Source organism: Topomyia yanbarensis, chromosome 3 (genome assembly GCF_030247195.1).
Source record: "Topomyia yanbarensis strain Yona2022 chromosome 3, ASM3024719v1, whole genome shotgun sequence".
Taxonomy (NCBI): domain Eukaryota; kingdom Metazoa; phylum Arthropoda; class Insecta; order Diptera; family Culicidae; genus Topomyia; species Topomyia yanbarensis.
The window spans coordinates 325,139,984-325,164,120 of record NC_080672.1 but is presented as its reverse complement, the minus strand read 5'-3'; the positions used below and the strand labels follow the sequence as shown (position 1 = coordinate 325,164,120).

The following is a 24,137-nucleotide window of genomic DNA, read 5'->3' as shown; positions in this document are numbered from 1 at the left end:
TTTAGAAACTACTGTCAAATGTTTCTATTGTTATGGCGAAACTTTTTCTATTGACAAATGTTGCAACATATGTTTTTCAGGCTTGTGTAATTAGCGACTAAAAATACCACAATAAAAAGTGTTTTACTCATATGTATTTGTGCTATGCGGCGTCCCGTTTGCAGCCGATATCAAAGTAAATCAGTGTAAAACATTCGTTGGACAATTGTATTATCTTGTGCAAAAAAAAAGATGGGTGGGTAATGTCAGAGACATAACCAGAGTGAAGTAGAATACACTTTAGGCTGTTAATGCGAATGCTACAATTTTGACTATATTCTGAAAGGTTATATTAAAACCAGCCATTTCGTTATTTCTAATGGAAATACCGAAATATCGGTACACGTACATCGAAACCTAAAATATTCCAACATATTTATCCTCATATGGTAACTCTGAAAAGAGCATTAAATGAGAGTGAATCAATTCATTTGGCAACAGCAGAGAATACACTTGTACCGTTATTTCGCTATTTCCATTAGAATTGCCGAAAAAACTTATTTTAATAAAACATTTCAAAAATTTGTAAAAATTGCAGCATTCGTATTAACAACTTAAAATGTATGCTACTTCGTTTCGGTAATGTCGTTGACATTACCTACCCATCTTTCTAATCTAAAACAGAACAATTGTTTTGAAAACCTAATAATTGCATAACCTAATACGATTTAAAGCTACACTTTTGTGTAACCTCAACAGAAAACAAAATTACGTGTTAGTCCAACGAGTTTTCTGTCCCGTTGTTGTTGTGAGTCACTAAAATTTTGAGCATTTTTCAAAGCGTTATGATTGCGATTACAGGGGGAAATGTTGGTTGAATAAATATCATTCAAATTAAATTCTCCCAATTAATGTTCTATAGCTAAACTATGATCATATTTCCTTAGGAGGCCCGTTTACCCCATGTTTTCATAAATAATGATATACTCGAACCTCAACCAAGCAGACATCTTAGAGTGGAGTTTTCACAATAATGGAGCTTTTCAAAAGCCGCGATATTCGCAAACAAAATAAATAAAAAGCACATTGCGTCATTTAGCCGCACACAAAATAAGCCGGGCTTAATGTGGATACAATTAATCTGTTTTACGGACCGTAATTTAACTGAGTTTATAACATGATGATACGTAAAACTTTTTCTCAGTTTGCTCCGAGGACCGAGTATTTTAATTTTTTCCTGGTAGTGTAAAAGTGCTCTATAAACTCGTAAATAAACTTTCCGAGGTAACTCGTATCAAATCTTCAACTGAAAATCATATTTTCAGTATCCAATAAGCCAACACCATCTCCTTTACACAACGAAACAACCAGTACGCATTACGGCTTGCCAGAGGAAACAAACACACAGATAAAGTCACCACGGTGCACACTGGAACGCGCTCTGTGGTGAATTTATCTGTACAAGCACCTGACGCCACAGATAATTTAAAGAATAGGAGAGCGCGGTTCTCTTACAAAACCACCCCATCGCAAATCCATTTATTCAGCTCTGAAAAAAAATTAAGGGTTGTGTACAAGACACGACCACGATGACATTAAACATGCAGCCAGTTTTATGAGCAAGCAATATTATCCGTGGCTAAATTAAAACCCGTTAATGCCATCGACTGTTTCAGAACTACACACAGGCATGCTATTCTTCACTAGAGATGATTTTTGAATTTTTGAATTAAAATCGATAACCTGTAGTGTGACAAATTAAAGTTTTAAAAAAGTTATATTGAAATCCCCGAAATGGGAACATAAATTAATGATGCTCACAAACAAAACCTTACATCAATCTTTAAATACTTGCTATCAAATTAAATGTTTGCAAGCACGATAGAAAAATAACTGGTCATAAATCAAATTATTCGTAAACGAAGTAAGATTAACATATGTATCTTTATATATTCGGTGGTTTAATTAACATTAATTCTGAAATGTTCTATATTTGGGGTCCTAAAAAGAACCGTTTTAAGGGAATTATTCAAATTAACTCTTTTGGATGTGGGGTCCTGAAAAGGACCATTGGTGGAATCCTGAAAAGGACTATTTGTGGGATACACAAACACGCATGCTATGGAATGAAAAGTACTAAACTAACAAAGGGCTTTTGGTTTAACAAAAATAACATGGAACAATTAGTCAGCTGCAAAAAATACTTTTAAATAGCTGTACATTTTTGTATTGTTTCGGAAGGATAATTTTAAACAAATCACAGATTGTTGTAAATTTCAGATTGTCAATGTACGCGCAAGCAACAAGTAACGAATATAAACGGCGGAATTAGGTTATCGCTATCATTGTCAGGAATTTTTCAAAATTGTTCTTCATTTATAACCAACAATGAACATAATGCTCTTAAAAGGGCATTTAATTTACTAAAATGCGAAATGGAACAATAAATCAGCCGCAACTAGGGTTTGCCGTCTCTTCCAGCTGCGCGCCTCTTACATAGGATAAATAATTAAAATTGGAAAGAAACAACAACCTTCCCCTTCAACAGATAGGGTGATGTGCCTATTTGCGCCATGTTTCTATTATCACCCTACCCATTTGAAGCCGTTGGTTGGAGCAGTTTCTGCCATCTTTGTTCACCGCATTGAGTCAAATGGTAGCGCAACAATTGGGGCACTCGATTCGAGTTTTCATTGTGCTCAAACACGAGAATTTTACTGTTTTCAACACATTTGTGATTATATATTGGTTCTTAACAACGAAGCAAAGCGGTTGATGTCAATTTTTACGCATTCCATTGATTGTAAGGCAAGAAATTACCGAATTAGTGAGGCACCTTGATTAGTATGGTGAAAATAGGCTCATCACCCTAATATGAAATACTGATAGCCATAGTTTGAAACGTGACATCGGCTTTTATCACTTTCGCATTGTTAATGGAAGGACTGCCTTCATGCAGAATAACGAAAATATTTGCGGATTCTTTTTGGTACGGCTTTCGCTAGTTGTCAGTGTTGCCAAATCCTTCAATTTTCTGAAACATTGCAGAATTTTGGATTATGTTACCGAAAGATTATTTTTAATAAATCACAGATTTTCGCCAATTTCAGCCTGGAAATGTACTTTAAGTAGAACGTACATTTTTGTATTAATTTGGAAGGATAAATTTAAAAAAAAAAACAGATTGTTGCAAATTTCAGATTGTCAGTATACGTGCAAGCAACAAATAACGAATATAAACTGCGTAATTGGATTATCGCTGTCAATGATTAGAAATATTCAAATTTGTTCTTCATTGTTTGTTATAGCCCTTGAAAGGGCTTTTAATTTAATAATAATAACATGCACAATGGAACAATTAGTCAGCTTCAACTGAGGTTTGCTAACTCTTCCAGCCGCGCGCTATTTACATCGGATCACCCCCAGCGGTAGCAATGATCAAATGCAGCACTCATCGCAGCGCATTGTCAACATGCATGATTGCTACTGCTGTTCTTTACGGCCCGACGTTCGAAGGGAGAATGAAGTCGCTCAAGGAATGATATTCTTTAAATAGTCGAGGATGACGTCATTCATAGAAGCGTAGTGTGCTGGGTGCTCAAATCTGTCATACGAGACACTATAGATACGATGTTACTTGTCTGACAAAAGAGCAACAACTGATTCAAACATGCACGCGGCACATTTATTTATAACTTTTCGTGTTCGTTTGAATCACTAACCTGCTCCCTATCGACGGCTCTGCCGGGGATAGATTGACTGATGTATGGAAGTTTTCACGTTTTCGAGATCTGTTCATTTTTGCTTGTTGTTCAATAGTGTGATTTTGAAATATAAAAATGAGCTGACATGAAACGCAGCAGCTGCTACGCTTACAACGTCAGAACACAAACTAACGAATTTTTCTCGTGTTCTCTTTTTATACGCATCGTATTTCATTCGATGAAAAAGAGGCAGTCCCAGCAACGCTTGCTTTTTGAGCGAATTGTACCAACCAATCATGGATCAGATAATTACTACTTTCATAAAATCCATTATTTCCGCTATTTTTAGTAATTGTACATACTACCGAATTCGATACAAAATTGTTATACATATTTCCAATCAGATAGCGTAATAATCTTATTTTTTCATTTAGTACAAAGGCAGATATTCACGTTTAAAAAATCGGGTAAAATTCTGGCAGAAAATTTTGAAACGGGGCCCCTATATTGAAACGTTAGAAGTATTCTACTTCAAAAAAATAGATGAAAACTAGATAAAACCAGGAAAATTAGCCTCCAATCACAACTCATATCGACCGATTGTAATGCTTTCCTGCATCCGGCAGTTGTTCGAGAAAATGATCCTATTCCACCTCGACCCCCGCACAAGTGCGTTTTGTAATTTTTCAAATTGTAATTTATAATGATTTTGAAACTTTGCATATTTTACATGTTTTTGCAAAGCGTTATGATTGCGATTACAGGGGAAAATGTTGATTGAATGATATTTTTTAAATTCTCTCAATTAATGTTCTATAGCTAAGCTACGATCATATTTCCTTAGGGGCGCATTTTACCCCATCTTTTCCTAAATAATAATACATCAAACCTTAACCAAGCAGGTTTCTTAGAGTGTAATTTTCGCAATAACCCTGCATTTGTCACGTATGATAATCGCCAACAAATGCAATGCAAGACTTTTCATTTAATGGAGCTTTTCACTTGTCGTGCCACGATATTCGCAAACAAAATAAGTAAAATGCACATTGGCGTCATCTAGCCTCACATAAACTAAGCCAGTCTTAATGTGGATGTAAAAATACAGTCATGCATCAACCTGCTATACAATTAATCTGTTTTTTTGGATCGTTATTTAACTGTGTTTAACCCATTATAAACCACTTTAGAAAAGTGAGCCAAATGCAGTGATATATTCAATTCCATCAAAAAATGTATCAAAGATTATTGGAAATACAAAATCACCGCTTAAAATGGTTTTGAATATGAAAATATCTCATGCAAAAAGTTTCGCACGCTTAAATAACAACAAATTTTAAGTTTTCTCACATATTTCTTTAGATTTACTAATAGATAACATAGTTATCATAGTAAGATAGGCAGTTATTTTACACCTGTGGCAACGTTTTGTCACATGTCGGAATTATTAGCACTAATTTTAACAATAAAATTAAATTAAATGTAATGCTTACTTTTCAGCCGTCATTTGCCCCAAACCATAGAGGGTGCAAAAATATAAATGAAAATGACAAAATTTGCAACTGTCTTGTTTCACAAATAAATATGAGGTGTAATGTTTCCATTAGTGCAGTAATAAAGCAGATAGATGTCGAAATTCGACAGTAAATACATGTTAGACGATGGATACTTCTGCGTATGAAATTTCATACGCTAGGATGTAATGGGTTGAACATTGATGATACGTAAAACTTTTTCCCAGTTTGCTCCGAGAACCGATTATTTTAAATTTCTGCCGGGTAGTGCACAAAAACCCTATAAAGTCATACATAAGCTTTAAGAAGTAACTCATAGTATCAAATCATCATCCGAAAATCATAATATCAGAATCCATTAAGCCAACACCATTTCCTTTACACAACGAAACAACTAGTGCTTATCTAATCGTCAATCCACCCGCACTACTGATTGCCAGAGGAAAACGAACCAAAAAGCACACGCCAAATTAACACTTCAATGTACATTGAGATATCTGACTTTTAAAATACGCACACTGACATCTCGCATTTTTATACCCCCACCGTCACCTTAAGCCCAGAACGTGTTGTTTTCCACACACAAACTAACGTTTTTTTTTTCTTATGTTCCTTTTTATACTTGTTGCTGTTCACTTGATGACAATGGGCCCAACAACGCTCGCTGTTTGATCGAATTGTACCGACCAATCATGAATCAGAAAATTACTGCTTTCATAAAATCTATTATTTTCCTTATTTTTAGTAATTGTACATTAGACCTCTCCGCATTTTAAAAAAGTTTTGAAATATACATGGGTCAGCTCAAATTTTTGTTCTAGGTGTGAATTTAAGAACTTTCGCCAAAAATGGCTTAATTTGGATATGATTTAGAGGTGTCTCCAATCAAAAATCGTGTTTTTGCTATGTTTCCATAGGAAGATCACTTACACTCTGATTTGATAGGTCCTACATGCCCACATATCATCAAAGGTTGTTCCTTACACATATCTTAACATGTTTTAATAGGTGAACATAGCTCTAATCGCAATAGAAAATTTGTTAACCGGATTTTCATATAGAAAAGTATATCAAAACCAAGGAAAATCAGCAGTATTTTTTCTTGGTTTTGGTATTCTTTTCTATTTAAAAATCCAGTTAACAAATTTTCTATTGCGATTAGAGCTATGTTCACCTGTTAAAACATGTTAAGATATGTGTAAGGAACAACCTTTGAAGATATGTGGGCATGTAGGACCTATCAAAACAGAGTGTAAGTGATCTTCCTATGGAAACATAGCAAAAACACGATTTTTGATTGGAGACACCTCTAAATCATATCCAAATTAATCCATTTTTGGCGAAAGTTCTTCAATTCACACCTAGAACGAAAATTTGAGCTGACCCATGTATATTTCAAAACTTTTTCAAAATGTGGAGAGGTCTATTGTACATCCTACGGAATTGAATACAAAATTGTTGTACATATTTCCAATTAGATAGCGGAATAATTTTAATTTTTCATTCAGTACAACGCCAGATATTCACATCCAAAAAAAAAAAAATAAAATTAAAATTCCGGTAGAAAATGTTGAAACGGGGCCCCTACCCGATCAGAATGAAATAACAAGATTATAATAAACACAATTTTTGTAACATATTGTGTTATAAATTAGGTCTCGTTAGTAGTTAAAATAACAGAAATTTATAGCTAGTAACAATGCGAGATATAGTTTTGAAATAATTCTGTTATGTGTTTCCGATCGGGTATGTTGAAACGTTAGAAGCAGCGATGCCAGGTGCACAGATCAATCTGTTTCACAGATTTTCAACATGCTGTACAGATTTCAAAAACTGCACAGATATCCACAGTTTTGTTATACAATGGACAGATTAGCACAGATTTCTCAATTGTCGACCTTGCGCTTAATTTTTGCCTTGCGTAAAAACTAAAAAAAGGTCGCCACATCTTGTTTTGAGAAAAATTTGTACGTTTTCCTTAACAGAGACTGGCATATATTTTTAATGGGCCGCGCACAGGTTTTTCAAAATATCACCTGGCATCCCTGATTAGGAGTATTCTACTTCAAAATTTGAGCCTATTAGAGAAGCTTTACGACAGTTTGCCGTAACTTTTTGCAAAGGAGTCAAAAAATTGATGTGTTGGTTTTTTCTTGATTTCTTTCTTAATTTGGATTATCATGTTTGTTAGTTATAGGTTGAAAATTTTTGGCATATACTCACCGCTTAAAATTATCCCAGAAATCCTCAATTGGACGCAGTTGTCGTACATTTGGAGGGTTATCAACCACAATCCTTCATTTCGCCAAAACTTTTGAAGTAGAATACTTCTAACGTTTCAATATGGGGTCCCATTTCAAAAATTTCAGTTGAGAAATTTTCCCAGGTTTGAAATGCGAGTATCTTCCGTTCTACTGGACGAAATCGCAATATTTTTGCACTATCTGATCGGAAATTTGTGCACGTGTTTCGTATTAAATTTCGGAATTACTGCGACTACTATAAATAAACCAAAACAAGGATTTTCAGAAAATCCTTCGGAAACAGCGAGGAAAATGCGCAATTTGCCAGCATATCCCACGCAGAGCCGTCAAAAAGGAGCATGTAAGCGTTTCATTACATACGGGAATGTTATATATACAGGTCACACGAGCTTGTTTTGTATCAGTGGGTGCTCGCTTACCACACGAGCAACATGCTCGTCCGGACAGTACAATGAGCGGTATCATGTTTGCGTTCCCGTACCAAGCGTCATCGCAAGGTTCTTCGTGATAAAATCCAGGGAATCACCAAATTCGGCGTCTGGCTCGTCGTGGTGGTGTAAAATGCATCTCCAATTTAATCTACGAATGCTGATGGTGTGCAGAAAAATGTCATCCGAGATGCCGTGACCTACACTGAACACGCCAAGCGCAAAACCGCAATGAATGTCGTCTATACTCTGAAGCGGCAGGGACGCACTTTGTATGGATTTGGAAGTTGAAAAGGTAGAACTCACTTGTATCATTATAAAAAAGGCCCTTTTCAGGGCCACCAAAACCATTTCAAAGAATAAGTTTGCATTTTCTGTTTCATGGACTGTTTCTCCCTGGAGAGCAATTTGGGTTAAACCCTAAATTATGATTTATTTCAGTACGTAAATTGCAAATATGGTCAGAAACAAACTGGAGTGAAGTGGAAAACATTTTTACTAGGCGCATTCAAAAAAGGTTCCAATTCTCAAACATTTTACCAAGGTGCCGTATTACATTACTCTCTTTACCCTGAGTGTTCGATAATCTCCGTAGTGGAAACACAATTTCAATTTTGTTCTTTATCAAAAATATGTGGTCGACCAACGAAGGGGTGGAGCTACGAAGAACACATATTGAGGACAACACAAAAAAGGACGAGCTTACATTGTGCTGTAGTCAGGTATAAAAACTCAGCATGCTGTTGCTCACGCTCAGTTCGTTTCCAGCATCAGCATGCAGCAGTTCGTTTGCAGCATCTCCCGCAAAATTCAAACCGCCGTCCGTTTGCTGCTGTCAGAAGAGTTGGCCAAGCACGCCGTCTTCGATGGCACCAAAACTGTTACCATATACACCAGCACCAAGTAAATTTCGAACACTGCCCAAAGAAAAGGCCCTTTTCAGGGCCATCAATTTATCGACAAAGAATGAAATTGAAGTTTTGTTATTACAAGCATCAGCTTGTCAAGAGCGTTGGATGGTAAGTGAGCCACTTGTGAACAATACCGTCGCTTTCACGAGAATGGCACAAAATCAAAAGTTATTTGTGATTTATAGACATTTTAGTGTAATGATTCAATTTACAAAAATCGAACGTTTTCTAACGTTTCGATATAGGTGCTCCGTTTCAAAATTTTCGGCCAGAATGCTGCCTGTTTTTTCAAACGTGAAAATCTGCTGTTGTATTGAATGAAAACCTTCGATTTTTGCGCTGATTGGAAATAGTTGTGACTAATTCTGTAGAATGTACAATTACTGAAATAACGGATTTTGTGAAAGCAGTGGTTGGTCCGTACAATTCGATTCCAAGCGAGCCAGACTAGTTTTCGTTGGAAGGTCCACCTCTGACAATAGAAGTAAACTATTTTATTTTGAATTCAACTACAACTTCCTTGAAAACAGCACAGCTAAAAAACTTTTGGGAAAAACGCGCAAACCTAAATTTTCCACTATAATGGAAACTGCCTGTGCCCAGCCGCACTGCATCATCAAGATTGATAGTAATTCAAGCCGGGAGGAAAGAGGTTGTAAGGCAATGGAAAACGAAAATTTCATTTATATCTTACTGGAATATAATTGGCTGGTCCTGAAAAGAACTTGTTGGTTTGTGGTTTATATTGGGTCACAATTTAGGCCTGCTCGATTGCTGATAGCTGTGAATTTCTCGCAGGGCGACAGTTTCTGTTCAGTAGTGATGAGGCTTCCTAACGCCAACCGTGACTGGGGCACTTTTTCACGGCCTTCGTTGCTTACTGCTTGCGGGGAGGCTTTCCTCCGGTGGACTTACGAGCGGTATGTTTGGTACGGGCCATTTATCAACAAAGAATCGAATTGACATTTTGTTATTACAAGCATCCGAAAGTAGCTTGCCAAGAGCGTTCGATGGCAAGTGAGCTACTTGTGAACAATATAGTAGATTTCACGTAGAATGACACAAAATAAAAAGTTATCATTTGTGTGTTTGTTTACAGTTTCGTGTTTACTAGGCGCATTCAAAAACGGTTTCAATTCTCAAACATTTTACCAAAGTGCCGTATTACATTACTCTTTTTACCCTGAGTGTTCGATAACCTCCGTATTGGAAACACAATTTCAATTTTGTTCTTTATCAAAAATATGTGGTCGACCAACAAAGGGGTGGAGCTACGAAGAACACATATTGAGGACAACACAAAAAAGGACGAGCTTACATTGTGCTGTAGTCAGGTATAAAAACTCAGCATGCTGCTGTTCACGATCAGTTCGTTTGCAGCATCAGCATGCAGCAGTTTGTTTGCAGCATCTCCCGCAAAATTCAAACCGCAGTCCGTTTGCTGCTGTCAGAAGAGTTGGCCAAGCACGCCGTCTTCGATGGCACCAAGTAAATTTCGAACACTGCCCAAAGAAAAGGCCCTTTTCAGGGCCATCAATTTATCGACAAAGAATCGAATTGAAATTTTATTACAAGCATCAAAAAGTGGCTTGCCAAGAGCGTTGGATGGTAAGTGAGCCACTTGTGAACAATATCGTCGCTTTCAAGTCGAATGGCACAAAATAAAAAAGTTATTTGTGTGATTTGTAGACAGGTTAGTGTAATGATTCAATTTACAAAAATGTAGAATGTTCAATTACTGAAAATAACAGTTTTTGTGAAAGCAGTGGTTGGTCCATACAATTCGATTCCAAGCGAGCCAGACTAGTTTTCGTTGGAAGGTGCATCTCTGACAATAAAAATAAACTATTTTATTTTGAATTCAACTACAACTTCTTTGAAAACAACACAGCTAAAAACTTTTGGGAAAAACGCGCAAACCTAAATTTTCCACCATAATAAAAACTAGTGCCCCCGCCGCACAGCATCATCAAGATTGATAGTTATTCAAGCCGGGAGGAAAGGGAGAGGGAGGTTGTAAGGCAATGGAAAATTTCATTTATAATAATAATACTTTATAATTGGCTGGTTCTGAAAACAACTTGTTGGTTTGTGGTTTATTTTGGGTCACAATTTAGGCCCGCTCGATTTCTGATAGCTGTGAATTTTTCGCAGGGCGACTGTTTCTGTTCGGTAGCGATGAGGCTCTTAACGCCAACCGTGACTGGGGCACTTTTACACGACCTTCGTTGCCAACCAGCCCCCTGTCAAGGACGACGTCTCTGTACAGCCAGCATCACTGCCATGAAAGGCAAAACATTGATTTTGAACCGAATGATTAGAAGCTGTATTTAGTTACAAAATGTCGATTAAATTAAATTATTAAATCATCCCACAAGATGCAAAACGTCGTGTGGAATGCTTGAATATCGAACCTAGTGCCGAACATAATTCTTTGTTTGGGGCTTTATAGCTATAACGCCCCATATATGTCGGTCGCTGTCAAACTCCATATGATGGTATAGGGTTGCCAGGGGGTTGTTGCCAACTGCTTGCGGGGAGCCTTTCCTCCGGTGGACTTACGAGCGGTTTGTTTGGTACAGGCCATGTAACGAAAAATGCTGATCTGCTACTTCTCTGATGCTGGTAGTAGGACGACGGTCAAACGCTCGTTTGCGTGCCTTCATTCATAAAAGTTCAACAATATTTTCAAAGAATGTTGCAAATTGTCAACTTGATAATTCCAAAAATACTCCAAATAAACTATGAATGTGCTAAAGTCGACAAAATCGCATAGAAATTGCTTATTCCAGAGCAGAATTTACCGGTCTAAAGTGTATTCTACTTCACTCCGGTTATGTCTCTGACATTACCCACCCATCTTTTTTTTTGTTGCATAATAGCTAGGTACCAGATTGGGCGTTCGCTGCCATTTTGTTCACATGATGTCTCCTAGCGAGTCGAAATCAACACCGGATGTTTAAAATAAATGTGCCTAGAGTATGACGTTTAGTGTGGCGTCTTACGCAGGGTTGCATTTTTGTTTTAATGCTGGAAGCGTTGCCCAAATTTCGTTCCGCATACGTTAGTCCAGAAATTGTCCTTACCATTAAGATAGTATGAAAATTTTTCCTTACTTTTTAAATGTAGTTTTAAAAAAGACATGGTAATATTCTAGTTTTGAGAAATTTAAAATGTAAAATGCAAAAATTAGCACCTTTTTGCTGTAATAGTACCGTGCCTTATCAAATAAACAGATTGAATACAAAAGCCCTTCATTCTGATGATGTATGCTAAAAATTCACTCCCTAAAAGCGAGATATCTTCTGAGAACTATTAATTGAGATTCGAGAGAAATTGCGATTTGAAGTTTTATGACACGTTTCATAAGGCTACCAGAAAACATAGAGTCACCCACGGGTTTGGTCCTATCTCTATAGGGGAGACTGAGGAGACTTGATCCCCTTTTTTATTTTTCAGTCCAACTCCGTGGAATAATAAAAAAAACAATGTATTTTTTTGTAGTTTTATATTGTTTCTAGGGATGACTAATAATCATACAAAAATTACATGGAAGTATTATACTGGACATGAGCTATGAGCATTTCTGGAAAACAACAAAAAAATGGAAAATTCTTAGATTAGTGGAGACTTGATCCCTAATTTGGGGACACTTGATTCTTTTATGAAAACGTGTTTAAAATAGCATGTAGGGTAATAAGCCTATTTTTGCCCTGTTTCTACTATCATCCTACCCATCTGAAGCCTTTGGTTAGAGCAGCGTCTGCTATCTTTGCTCAACGCATTGACTCAAATGGTATTGCGATAATGGGGGTACTCGATTAGAGATTTTGCTACGCTCAAACAGAAGATTTTTACCATTCTCAAGACAATTTTGGTATTATATTGGCTCTTAATAAGAGGCGAATGACCTTAACGTTAAAACCTCTATAATCGAAATAAAAAATGGATCTTAATAACAAATCAAAGAAGCTGAAATAATAAAATTATTGTAATAATAATGTGGTACCCTTCTTAATAGGGCAAAAACGGGTACATTACCCCATTCAATGTTATAAATCGCGACAAACATATGATTACGGCTTAAAAGCCAACTGTCAAAATTATCTTCAAAGGGAAATTCCGGACAAACCGTTACTGTCCAAACACAGTTCACAGTACTAAATGCTAGAGAAAGCTTTTCTCTTTTGTTTACTACCAACGTCTGTGACTGGCGTGTGACCGTTTGTCCGGAATTTTCGTTCAAAGTGAATTTTGACAGTTGGTTTTAAAGCCGTAATCATATGTTTGTCGAGAAATGGATTGTAGTATTGATAAAATTGTTATGATTGGATATTGTTATTTTTGTTACTACATATTACGCATCTCTCACCTGATATTTTTTTTTTTTTTTTTTATTTTTATTAAAGACTCTTTAAACGCCGTGCGTTCATTCGAGTCTGTAAACTTATAATATAATGATAACTAAAACTATTTACAATGCATATCAACAGTGAGACTTTCACATAGTGGATTTTAAATTCATGTTTAGTTAGAGCTTCGTCATCAGGCCAGTAATGTTTAGGAAATTCAGGACTTTGTCCTCAGTGGTCTGGTCGTAAGCTAATACATCGCCGATGGTGTTACTAAGACCGCATTCTTCTCGGGCCGTTTCGAATGCTGGGCAATCTAGAAGCAGATGTTTTACGGAAGAAATCTGTGAATTACAAGCAGAACAAGACGGATTAGTTTTGTCAATTAGATAATGGTGCGTTAGCCAAGTATGCCCTATTCTTAGGCGTCGTAAGTTAACTTCATCACGGCGTGATCGGGATGTATAGGGCCAAGAAGAGGTAGTGTTTTTTATCTCCCTTAATTTATTGTCCGTGGTATTTATCCACGTTTCGTTCCAGGCCTGTAGGAACCTTATTTGGATTTGTCTTTGTGCATCGTTTAAGGGCGTTTGTATATTTACTGGTTCAAGCGATAGGCCAGTTTTAGCTGCATTATCTGCTTTGTCATTACCGGCAATACCCTTGTGGCTGGGTACCCAACATAGTTCAATGTGAGGATTTTGTGAAACAAATGCCTTTATTTGTTGGATCCAGGGGTGTCGAGAGTCACATGATTCTACAGCTAGCAAAACGCTAGCTGAGTCAGAGAAAATAACGGTGGGATTTAGGAAAGAGGCGCTAGTCAACTGGCGAAGCGTATAGAGAATAGCGAAAGCTTCCGCAGAAAAAATAGTAAGGTGTCCGGGGAGTCCAATCGATATTTTTTGATCTTCGTCTTGTTTATAGATACCAGCCGCTGCAGTTTTTGTATCTTGGGATTTTGAGCCATCAGTAAAAATTTTTGTGTGAATGGCAAAGTTTTCGCGTACCAAAGAGCCAAAAGAGTTTCGCAATATATGGGGGTTACAGTGCTTTCCTTCTTTAGGTAGAAGGTCCCAATTTATGATGGGTTGAGGAAGGTTCCACTCGATGGGATAAGGGATGAATGGTTCGGGCATGGGCAGTGACCAATCTATACATGACTCGATATGGTTAATTACTCCAGCGAAGCAAGTTGAATGTTGAGTTATTGTGGGATTGAAGACTCTTAACCGGCAAACGCATTTGGCAAGATTTGTGTTGAAGGAAAATTCAAAAGGTGGAACTCCGGCTTCCGCCATAATGCTTATTATAGGACTAGTGCGAAAGGCCCCGATAGAACAACGGATGGCTTTGTTATACATCACTTCAAGCTTTTTAACTGCTGTCTTGTTAGCGTTTGCTAGTGCAGGCAATCCAAAGGAAAGTCTACTAAATATGATGCTTTTTGCAATATTCATCATTGTTTTAGAGTTTCCCCCGGTGTTGATGTTACTAATCGCTCTCAGAATATTGTAACGTTTCTCGCAAATTGATAGGGTTTCTTTAATAAATGGCGTAAAGTTAAGTTTTGGAGTGAATATAACCCCAAGCCATTTCACATGTTCTTCCTCTTTAAGTACAACATTATTCAGCCGTAAGGGGTCAGAAGCTACAGGAGATCTTTTATTGGTAAAGCATATCGACACCGATTTGCTGGGAGAAAGCTGGAAGCCTGTTTCATGTGACCACTTTTCTATTTTTTTCAATGCATTTTGTAAAGATTTTCTGTTACGCTTGGTTGACCGTGAGGTGGTGTAGAGAAGAATATCATCAGCGAAAATAAGAATTTTTATGTTAGTTGGGAGTTTCTTGAAGATAGTATTCATGGCTATTAGAAAAAGGTAAACACTGAGCACTGATCCCTGAGGTACTCCATTTTCAAGGCGCTTACTCGAAGAAAAGGTACCGTTGACGACGACTTTGAATGATCTGTGTTCTAGAAAGTTTTTGATGAATAGGAGCATATTTCCACGTATGCCCCAGCTGTGTAGTTGTTTGACAATATTGTATCTCCAGGTGGTATCGAAGGCTTTCGAAATGTCAAGGAAGACTGCGTCAGTAATTTGTTTCTTTTCAAAACCTTGCTTAATATCTCCTATGAACATTGAGAGATGTTCGTCCATGGATCTCCCTTTTTGGAAAGCAACCTGGCGCGGGTCAAGGAGGTTTCTATTTTTTAAAACAGCAGCCAGTCTGCTAGATACTATTCTTTCCATAGTTTTGGCTGGACAGCAGTTTAAAGAAATAGGGCGGTTGTCATCAGGATTTGTTGATTTTCTACCAGGCTTTGGAATAGGTACGACTATAGCCTCACGCCAAATTTCTGGGTACTCTCCTGTTGTCCAGAGCCGATTATATTCGGCCAAAAGTGTACGTTTTGCGTGGTATGGGAGGTGTCTGATCATGTGATAATTGATGTTGTCTGGTCCGCAGCTTTCGCCTTTTCCTAGATCGATGGCTTTTATAAGTTCGTGCATGGTGAAAACGGTGTTGTATTCCTCGGTTGAGCAGGGTTGTACCGGAATCTTTTTCTTTTCTTTTCGGTTTTTGTGGCTTAAGAACACTGGATCATAAGCTGAATTAGCTGACACTTTTGCAAAGTGATCGGCTATAGATTCAGACACAATAAAGGGATCATCGGAAGTACCGTTTGGGGTATTTACCACGCGCGTTTTGGACAAACTGTGGGTGCCACGAAGGGCCCTAAGTCTACCCCACATTACGCTAATTGGAGTTTCTGAGTTGAATGATTGGGTGAAATCATTCCAAGATTTTTTTTGGGCTTGCCAAATCGTTTTTCTAGCCTCACTTCTAGCAGTTTGGAAAGCACTGAGAAGTGACGAGTGACCAGGATCGTTTTTATCAATTTTTTTCAATGCTCTAAGTGTTTTACGCCTTTTTTTAATACGGTTGTGAACCTCTTCAGACCACCACGGAACATTTTTATTTTTCAAAGAGTCGGAAGTTTTCGGAATGGAAGCATCAGCGGCCTTCAATATGGCTGTCGATATGAAAGTAATGTTTGCTACGGTCCCCGCAGGAAGCTCGTTATCAATAATGTTCTCAAATAATTCCCAATTTGCTGCTCTAGTGCACCAACCCACTCTTCTCTTATTTTCTGAATATGCAGTTTTGGTTTGAAGAGATATTTGTATTGGGTGATGGTCGCAACCGTACAAATCGTGTAAGACTTCCCAGTGAAAATCTGCAGCTTTGGATCCCTTGCCCAAAGATAGATCAATTGCAGTTGTATTCCCGGAATTGGAACAGAAGTGAGTTCCTGTTCCATCATTTAAAAGGAATAGATTGTAGTCGTCTATTATGTTAGAGATAATGGTACCCTGCGAGTTTGCTGACTGATCACTCCACAACGGGTGCACAGCGTTAAAGTCTCCTAAAATTAGAAACTGGATTGGTAGACTATCAATTAAATTAACAAGGTCGGTTCGGCTCCAGTGGTTGGCACGGAGATAGAGGGAAACAATGGTAATTTTGATAGGGTGTATAAGATTAATGGCAACGGCTTGTAAAGGGGTATTTAAATGGAATTCGTCGTGTGGGTAGCCATTTTTTACGGCTAGGGCAACGCCGCCCCAGGAACTGTTGTAACCTGGGCCTCTTTTGTCGTAGCAAGTGAAGTCTTTCAAATTGATCGTGGCTTTGTGGTGCGTTTCTTGTAGAGCGATAATGTGAGGTTGTTTTCGTGAGATAAGTTGTTGTAACTCATTTTTCTGTTTCCCTAAGCTGTTAATGTTCCATTGTATGATTTTGAATGTGTTAGTTATTTATTTCACCAGTACTGAGGTTTAGTCAGATCAATCTTGATCCATATCAGAGGGGAAATCAGAGTCAGAAATTAAGTAAGAAGTTTTGTGAAGATTTTTGGTACCTACTGAGAGTTCTGGGGAGCTTTCGTCGGAAGATTTTGATGCGATTCGTTGTTTTTTTGACTGTCGTTTTGATGGGTTGTTTAAGGGGGGATTTTGGTGTAATTTTTTGTCTTTTGGTTTTTGTATATTTTCAGTTCCTTCCGGTAAATTTTTAGATTTTGCGTCAACGTTTACCTTACTACTACTTACAGTTCCGCTCACTCCACTGGGCACAGGTGTAGTTGATTTTTTAATGGTTGGTTTTGAGTTTATGAGAGTAGGGCCATTGGGTGTCTTAGTATCTGTGGGTGACGGGCGATTTACCGTAGTGTTTTCGTTGGGAGCGGAGTTTCGGATGTTGTCGATACGCGTGTTGACGGATACGGTAGTTGCGGCGGTATTTGTATTACATTGGCATTTACAGCCACATCTCAAAGAGGTGGAGGAGTTAATGGCTTCGGAATAAGATTTGAAGCCATTGCGCTCGTCAAACAGGCGTCGGGCAACGGGGTAAGGGATGTCATTGTCTGTTTTAATTTTAGTAATTTCGAATTCCTTCCTAAATATTGGACATTCGCTGGAAGTAGCTGCGTGTGGTCCTGAGCAGTTCACACATTTAGCTTGTCGGTCACATGTCTCGTCGTGCCATTCATCACCACAGTTTCGACACAATTTTTCTTTCTTGCAGTTGAGACCAAGATGGCCGTATTTTAGGCATTTAAAGCAGCGTAGTGGTCGGGGATAGTAGGGGCGCGTAGTTTTTTTGGTGAAGCCTATGTGGATGAGTTGAGGTTGGGTGGGCTTAGATATGGTAAGAATTAGTGTGGAGGTGTTGATTAATTTTTCGCTAACCTTCTTTTTTATTCTTTCTACCTTACTTACGTGTTGGTCACCGAGTTCGTGAAGAATATCTTCCTCTGTCATGTCGATGACTTCAGGGGCATTAATAACTACCTTGCATGAATTCAAAGAATTATGTTCTGTTATCCTAACCTTGGTGCCGTCAAGCAGTGTTGAAATTTTGAGTGCCTTTTCGTACTTACGAATGCCTTTCACTTTTAGTACAAGGCGTGCTCCACCTTGTTCGACCCTGGAATCCTCAACTTCACCAATGGCACTCGTAACGGATCGAAAAATGACGAATGGTGATACACCGACAAGCGATGTGTTTTCTCCATCTCGCTCAATTGTGACGAATTTTATTTCACCTCTTCCGCTTTGAGGAATGGATCCAAGTAAAGGGAACTCATCTGTTTTTCGGAACCCACCAGTCGCCATGGCGACGGGGGTGAATATATCACAACTACTCACTACAACTCAGATTACGCGCTTTCTGGGCAAAGGGGATTAATACTTGGCACTATCACTATTTTAATACAATGGCCTTGACCACGATATCGAGAATACGCTAATCTATATACGATGAAACAAAGTCGACACGTTCTAGTAGAATAACGTAGGTTTGGGAGAATAATTCACGTTATATTGTTAGCTCAACGTCCGAGAATTGAGAGTAATCTGAAGCACAATAGATTTGATCACCTAATCTCACGAGACGGGGTGAAAACTATTTTGCACGACGACTTCTAAAAGAGGTCTTACCGAAACGACGGTTCAACACAGACTGACCTGATATTTTTACGAATTCCCCAAATCTCCGTGCAATTATTTGAGCTGTCTTTATTATGGTTGAGGAACGTCAAATATGGGATGAATGATTGCTACGTATACTGTAGTAAACAATTACAGTTATGTTTCTTTACGATGAAGCGTTCATTTTTGACATTTTTTATGTGAACAATGACTTCAATTGAATTCTTGAATTTGGTTATTTTCAGTGGTGTGTATGAAGTATGGCGAAGGGGATCAAATCTCCACGAATTTGAAGGGATCAAGTGAACCCATAGCATATATTTCAGCAAACTTTAGTAAAAATATAGTTGAACAAAAGAATCAGCTCAATCATAACGTATTCATATAATTGACATTCTCCTGTAATTCTGTATGCAAAAGTAGAGTATATAGTGTGTGATTTTATCAATTTTATAAAAGTTTGAAAATTTGAAAAATAAATCTTCTTCAGTTCTTCTAAGACTTTTTTTTAAATCGGTAAAAATTCGATTACACAAAAGTCCAATTTCTTTTTTCTGTGTTAATGAAATTTATGTTTAGATAAAACTACGCAACTTTATAGTATATTCGATTAATGTATTCTGATCCGCCTTTGAGTTACAATGATGGGATCAAGTCTCCCCGGGGATCAAGTCTCCTCAGTCTCCCCTAAACAAAAAATATTTGTCTACTTGTTCAGTACATAGCATTCGAAAGATATAGTAATCAAGTATATCCGCTGCAAGTTTGAAAATATTTCATTGACGGAATCGAAATTTATAACGATTTGGATGTGGTATGCGGTCATAGATGGGGTTTCTACCAGACTTCAAGCGTGAATTCATGTTTGTCCATTGACTATTTAAATCATTTATACGTGTCGCGGTTTTTAAAGGAATGCCTTACCATTTAATTACATAAATATAATGTACAAAAGGTTTTATTTATATTGTGCACTAAAAAATATGAAAATAGGGTTGTCTACCAAACGTTAAATATAATGTGTAAATTAAAAAAATGGATAAAAGTTGGAATGTTCACTTCAAAAGGCCATATCTGAATGGTTTGTTGACCGATTCTAATTATTTTTTCATTTTAATCATTCACTGAGAAGATGCTTGGATACTGTATCTTTAGAATGCCTTATGACAAATTTATGGCCATTTTTTGTTAATAACGGTTTTAGGAACACCGTGTAGCGATACTGATTTTTTTTGTCAAAATACACTGATAGAATATATCCGTAAATCGCTACGATTTAGTTTCGTACAGACAATTTTCATAAAATATACGAATTTTTCGTACATATGGTGAATCATTCGTAGTTCTATTGAAACACTTTTATTTTTTGTTACGAGTTGTTAGTGAAAACCACGAAACGACTCTCGTTGGCTCATTACGAAACGGCTTCATTAGACAAACGAATTATACGAAAGTCTTCATGATATTTGCGATCACCATTCGTCAAATCGTCAACGTCGAAAGAGCTTCAATGGAGATATAATATGGAGTCCTTGTTACTATACGTCATATAATTGTTAATCATCACGACGGCCTCGGTCTGACTATTTAGTAACAGTATTCGTGTCCGCCGGTTTCAGGTAGATTTACCTGAACCTCTTTCGCTTTTAGTTGATCCAGATTCCGAAGCAGTTGAGCCGTCGCGGACTGCTCGTTGGTTTTATAAGAAAAAGTTTGAATTTTTCTCTGCCGGAGCAATGTCAAAATAATATGCTATTAAATACGAAAATTTTCTTAGATGAACGAAATGAATTCGTGCGACCAACAAAGTTGTTCGTAATATACACAAAAGTTTATTAAAATAAACGAAACATTTCGTTTGATTCACGAAAAATAAAGTCGTTATCAACGATAAAATTCGTGCAATGTACACTAAATAAGTAAAATTTATGAAAGCTTTCGATCATAAAGCGGCCATTACTTCACACCACAATAAAACCGATTTTTCCATGTCGGATTTCTTAAATTAAAAAAAAATCGGTGCTGTCAAACATCAATCCTAAAAAATCGAATGAAATAATAAAAGGCTAATAAATACGAAAACTTTTCTAAGATAAACGAAAAAAATTCGTGTGGCCACCGAAATCGTTCATAATATACACAAACATTTATTAAAATAAACAAATCAAGCTGGAAATATTTCACCGCACAAAAAATGATCTCAACACGCAGCAACAAAATGCGTACTTGCGATGCAATCATTTCGAAAAATATGCTTGTATAAATAAAAACCATATGATCTGATTTTTAGGGACTCTTTCTTACAATAATAGTTATTTCAAAAGTATAAAACCCCTTAAAACACAAAGAAAAAAGTTACAAGTCTTAATATGTCCGCCTTAGGCACATTTCTTGTCCTCTGTAATCATTAGTTTTGAGAAGAAATGATCTGTAAATTTATGTAAAATACGAAGTCGGATATAATAACTGTCCAGCGTAGTCATCTCTTATTTTGTTGCAGAAATGCCAACCCGGGTAAGCTCAAACACATAAATTACATGGAATATGTAATTAGGTTTCATGCGAATGTGGCATTACTATGCGGTCATAATCTGTTTTGTTAAATAAATTTGTGTTAAACTACCTACTTGACGGCACACTGTTGATACGAGAAAATAAACAACATTATAAATTGTGTTGACTGACATTTCCTCGTGATGCCTTCAATTTAATAAATTATCCATCAAGGTCATTTCAAGCCGCGAACAGCAGCCCATTAAAACTGCATCGATCACAAAAAAGATCGCATTTTTCACGCATCATAGATCCGTTAAAATTACACCTGACCTTTTGGGCTGACTGTAAGAAGAAATAAAAACCCACGATAATTATAGTTTTACCACAAACCCTGGTGCCTATACCTACCCACTTTTCCATTGCGAAAATCAACCAATACAGTTCGTTGCATTTTTTTTGCTTCTTTTACCTGCAGTTAACTTTCAACGAACAATGCCAGTGCGCAATGTCATCAGCGAGCTGCAGCGTTTTACATGAGCTTATTAATTCAGTGTAGTGTTTATTTCTTTTCCCGTCTAGTTCTTGTATGGTTTAAACGGCTGCTGGCATCGTGGTTTTGCAATGAACTTCATAGCATACTACGATTTTATACGCACTTTATCCGAGATGAAACCATCTCGGTACGCTATTGTAGCAAAGAGGTGTGTTCAAGAACTGATCGTTCAGCGAGAGTAGATTGTTATATGTTTGCCAACATTGTTTTATGCATTGGGGAAAGGTTTATTTAGGGTGACGAGCCCATTTTCGCCATGTTTCTATTATCACGCTACCCATTTGAAGCCGTTGGTTTGAGCAGAATCTGCAATCTTTGTTTAACGCATTGAGTAAAATGGTAGCGCAACAATAGGGGCACTCCATTTGAGTTTTCATTGCGCTCAAACACGAGTATTTCACTGTTTTCAGCGCATTTGTGTACTTATCTTGGTTCTTAACAACGAAACAAAGCTGTTGATGTCAATTTTTACGCATTCCATTGATTGTAGGCCAAGAAATTAATGAATTAGTGAGACACTCTGCTTAGTATGGTGAAAATAGGCACTTTACCCTTTAATGCAACTGCTGTAACCAATGATAAGTTACTTTCATGTGTATGTGATAAATGTCTATTTATCCCACATTAGTACTTATTCAGACACTTATTTCACGTTTTTCGGATCCCTACATAACACCAAATAGTATAGTTGACATAGTTACACGCGTTATTCTTCTTCTTCTTTTAGTTCTGGCTATTTTCCGTCGGCCTATTTCCGCTACGAGGCCAAACACAGGCGCCAGAGAGGTGACGACTCCCACTATCTGGACTAGATATCGACCCATCAACTCATGGACCGGGGACCAACGGCTTTACTTCCCTTCCGAAGGAAGGCGTGACCTCAGATTTTTTTCACCTCTGAAAAATGTCAACGGCCTCGACTGCGATCGACCCCAGACCAACTGGAGTGAGTGACGGTCACGCCGTCAACGCGTTATTACAATGTCAACATTCTGTTTGTGCTTCCGTTAGACCAATGGTGTTGAAAATGACATTTTACAACTTACAACCAAATCAATAGGCGGGTAAATAATCAAACTCGTATCGGATTACTACAACCACCTACCACCCAACGTACAGCATCGTGTGCCAAAATTTCTCGTCCCTCCGAATAGATTTCCCACGCTTCCAGCTAGGAATAAATTGAGCATAACTAATTGCAATATTCCAGCGCCACTTCCAGCGGGTGACGATGTGGTGGGCTGAACTCGAAAATCGCGCAATAAGCTGATTTATTGACAGCAGCCCTCGTGGACCTGGACACATAGTTGCGAGTGCACCTTCAATCTACATTAATATCTACATGTGCGCATAAATAAGTTCATATTTTCCCTCTTCTCGCCACCAGGCCGCATCAACAAACCTTCTGTGCTAACATTTTTGTGAATAAATTACGCTAAATGTATGGAAATTGTGCTCTTTAGGGTAGCGAAGATCCACAGTCTATAAATGTATAAATATCTGTAATAAGTATACGTGGAGTCAGTCGGCGGTCGATTGACGAGATGGTGTAGTGTTCTGGGAGCGGGTTGGTGGTGGCGGTTGTAATGAACGCACGACACGTGGCGAACGAAGAGAAGGGTTTGGGGGTGAAGGGCAAGTGCTCTGATATTCGATGTTGACTCGCTTCTTGACGAAGACGACAGCGGCCGTTTCGATTCGCGCTTCACTACTACGGAGGCTGGCAATATGGCTAGGTTGGCTTTATACAGGGCTAGGGTACATACCTGATAGCTGTGATGCTGTGGGAAGAGAAGAGAAGAAAAACGGTGATGAAATTTTAGAATCAGATTTAATTAGAGGTGCTGGAAAAGCTGCCGCTAGTATTGCGTTGCGATTAAAAGCCGAGTACGCGATGTAATAAATTTTGATTCACATTCAGTGGAAAGCAGGATGGGGAAACCTCCGCTAGTGTTGGCTCAATCGTTGGATGCTTTAAACGTTACATAAGAACGGCCACCTTATCTGCAATGGTTAAAGCTATGGCTGTTTGTAAAAGTTCGCTTAAGGTACTGACCTCGGGTTAGTGAACCATACTCGTCTTACAAGTTGGGAAATGATACCCTTGCCAGAGTAGTTGAGAAATTGATAATATCGTAATTGCTTAGAGCACGCTGCTGTCCGGTTAGGAGGATGCTGGATGTTGGACGCCATGGAGTTTCGATAACATTAATTCAATAAATTTAAAAGTGTCTGCACCGCACTCCATCATCTACCGCTCGGGAGTATTTCAACTAAAGGTCGCACAGTCACTGTAATTTTCTTTTTTATTTTCCGCTAAAGTTTTCCAGCCCGCTATATCTCCTACACGAATCGAGTGAAAGAACTACCGAGCATCAGCTCCGAACGATGCCAATCAAAGCGATGGATCTGCGATACGGCCCAGCAATTGCCGT

General features: G+C 37.9%; 1 protein-coding gene across 13 annotated transcripts in view; it reads right to left on the bottom strand.

Moving 5' to 3' along the window:
- The window catches only part of LOC131693578 (collectin-10), a 225,607-nt gene that overhangs the window by 104,164 nt on the left and 97,306 nt on the right, over positions 1-24,137 (bottom strand). For 12 of the 13 annotated variants that reach the window (XR_009306279.1, XR_009306276.1, XR_009306277.1 and 9 more), the window contains one exon: positions 23,469-23,483. The exons of the other annotated variant lie outside the window; for it this stretch is intronic. Coding sequence is in view for 1 of the 12 variants with exons in the window: in XM_058981504.1 (XP_058837487.1) it covers positions 23,469-23,483 (15 nt within the window). In the remaining 11 variants the exon portion in view is untranslated. The remainder of the gene's footprint in view (positions 1-23,468; positions 23,484-24,137) is intronic. 13 annotated transcript variants of the gene reach the window in all.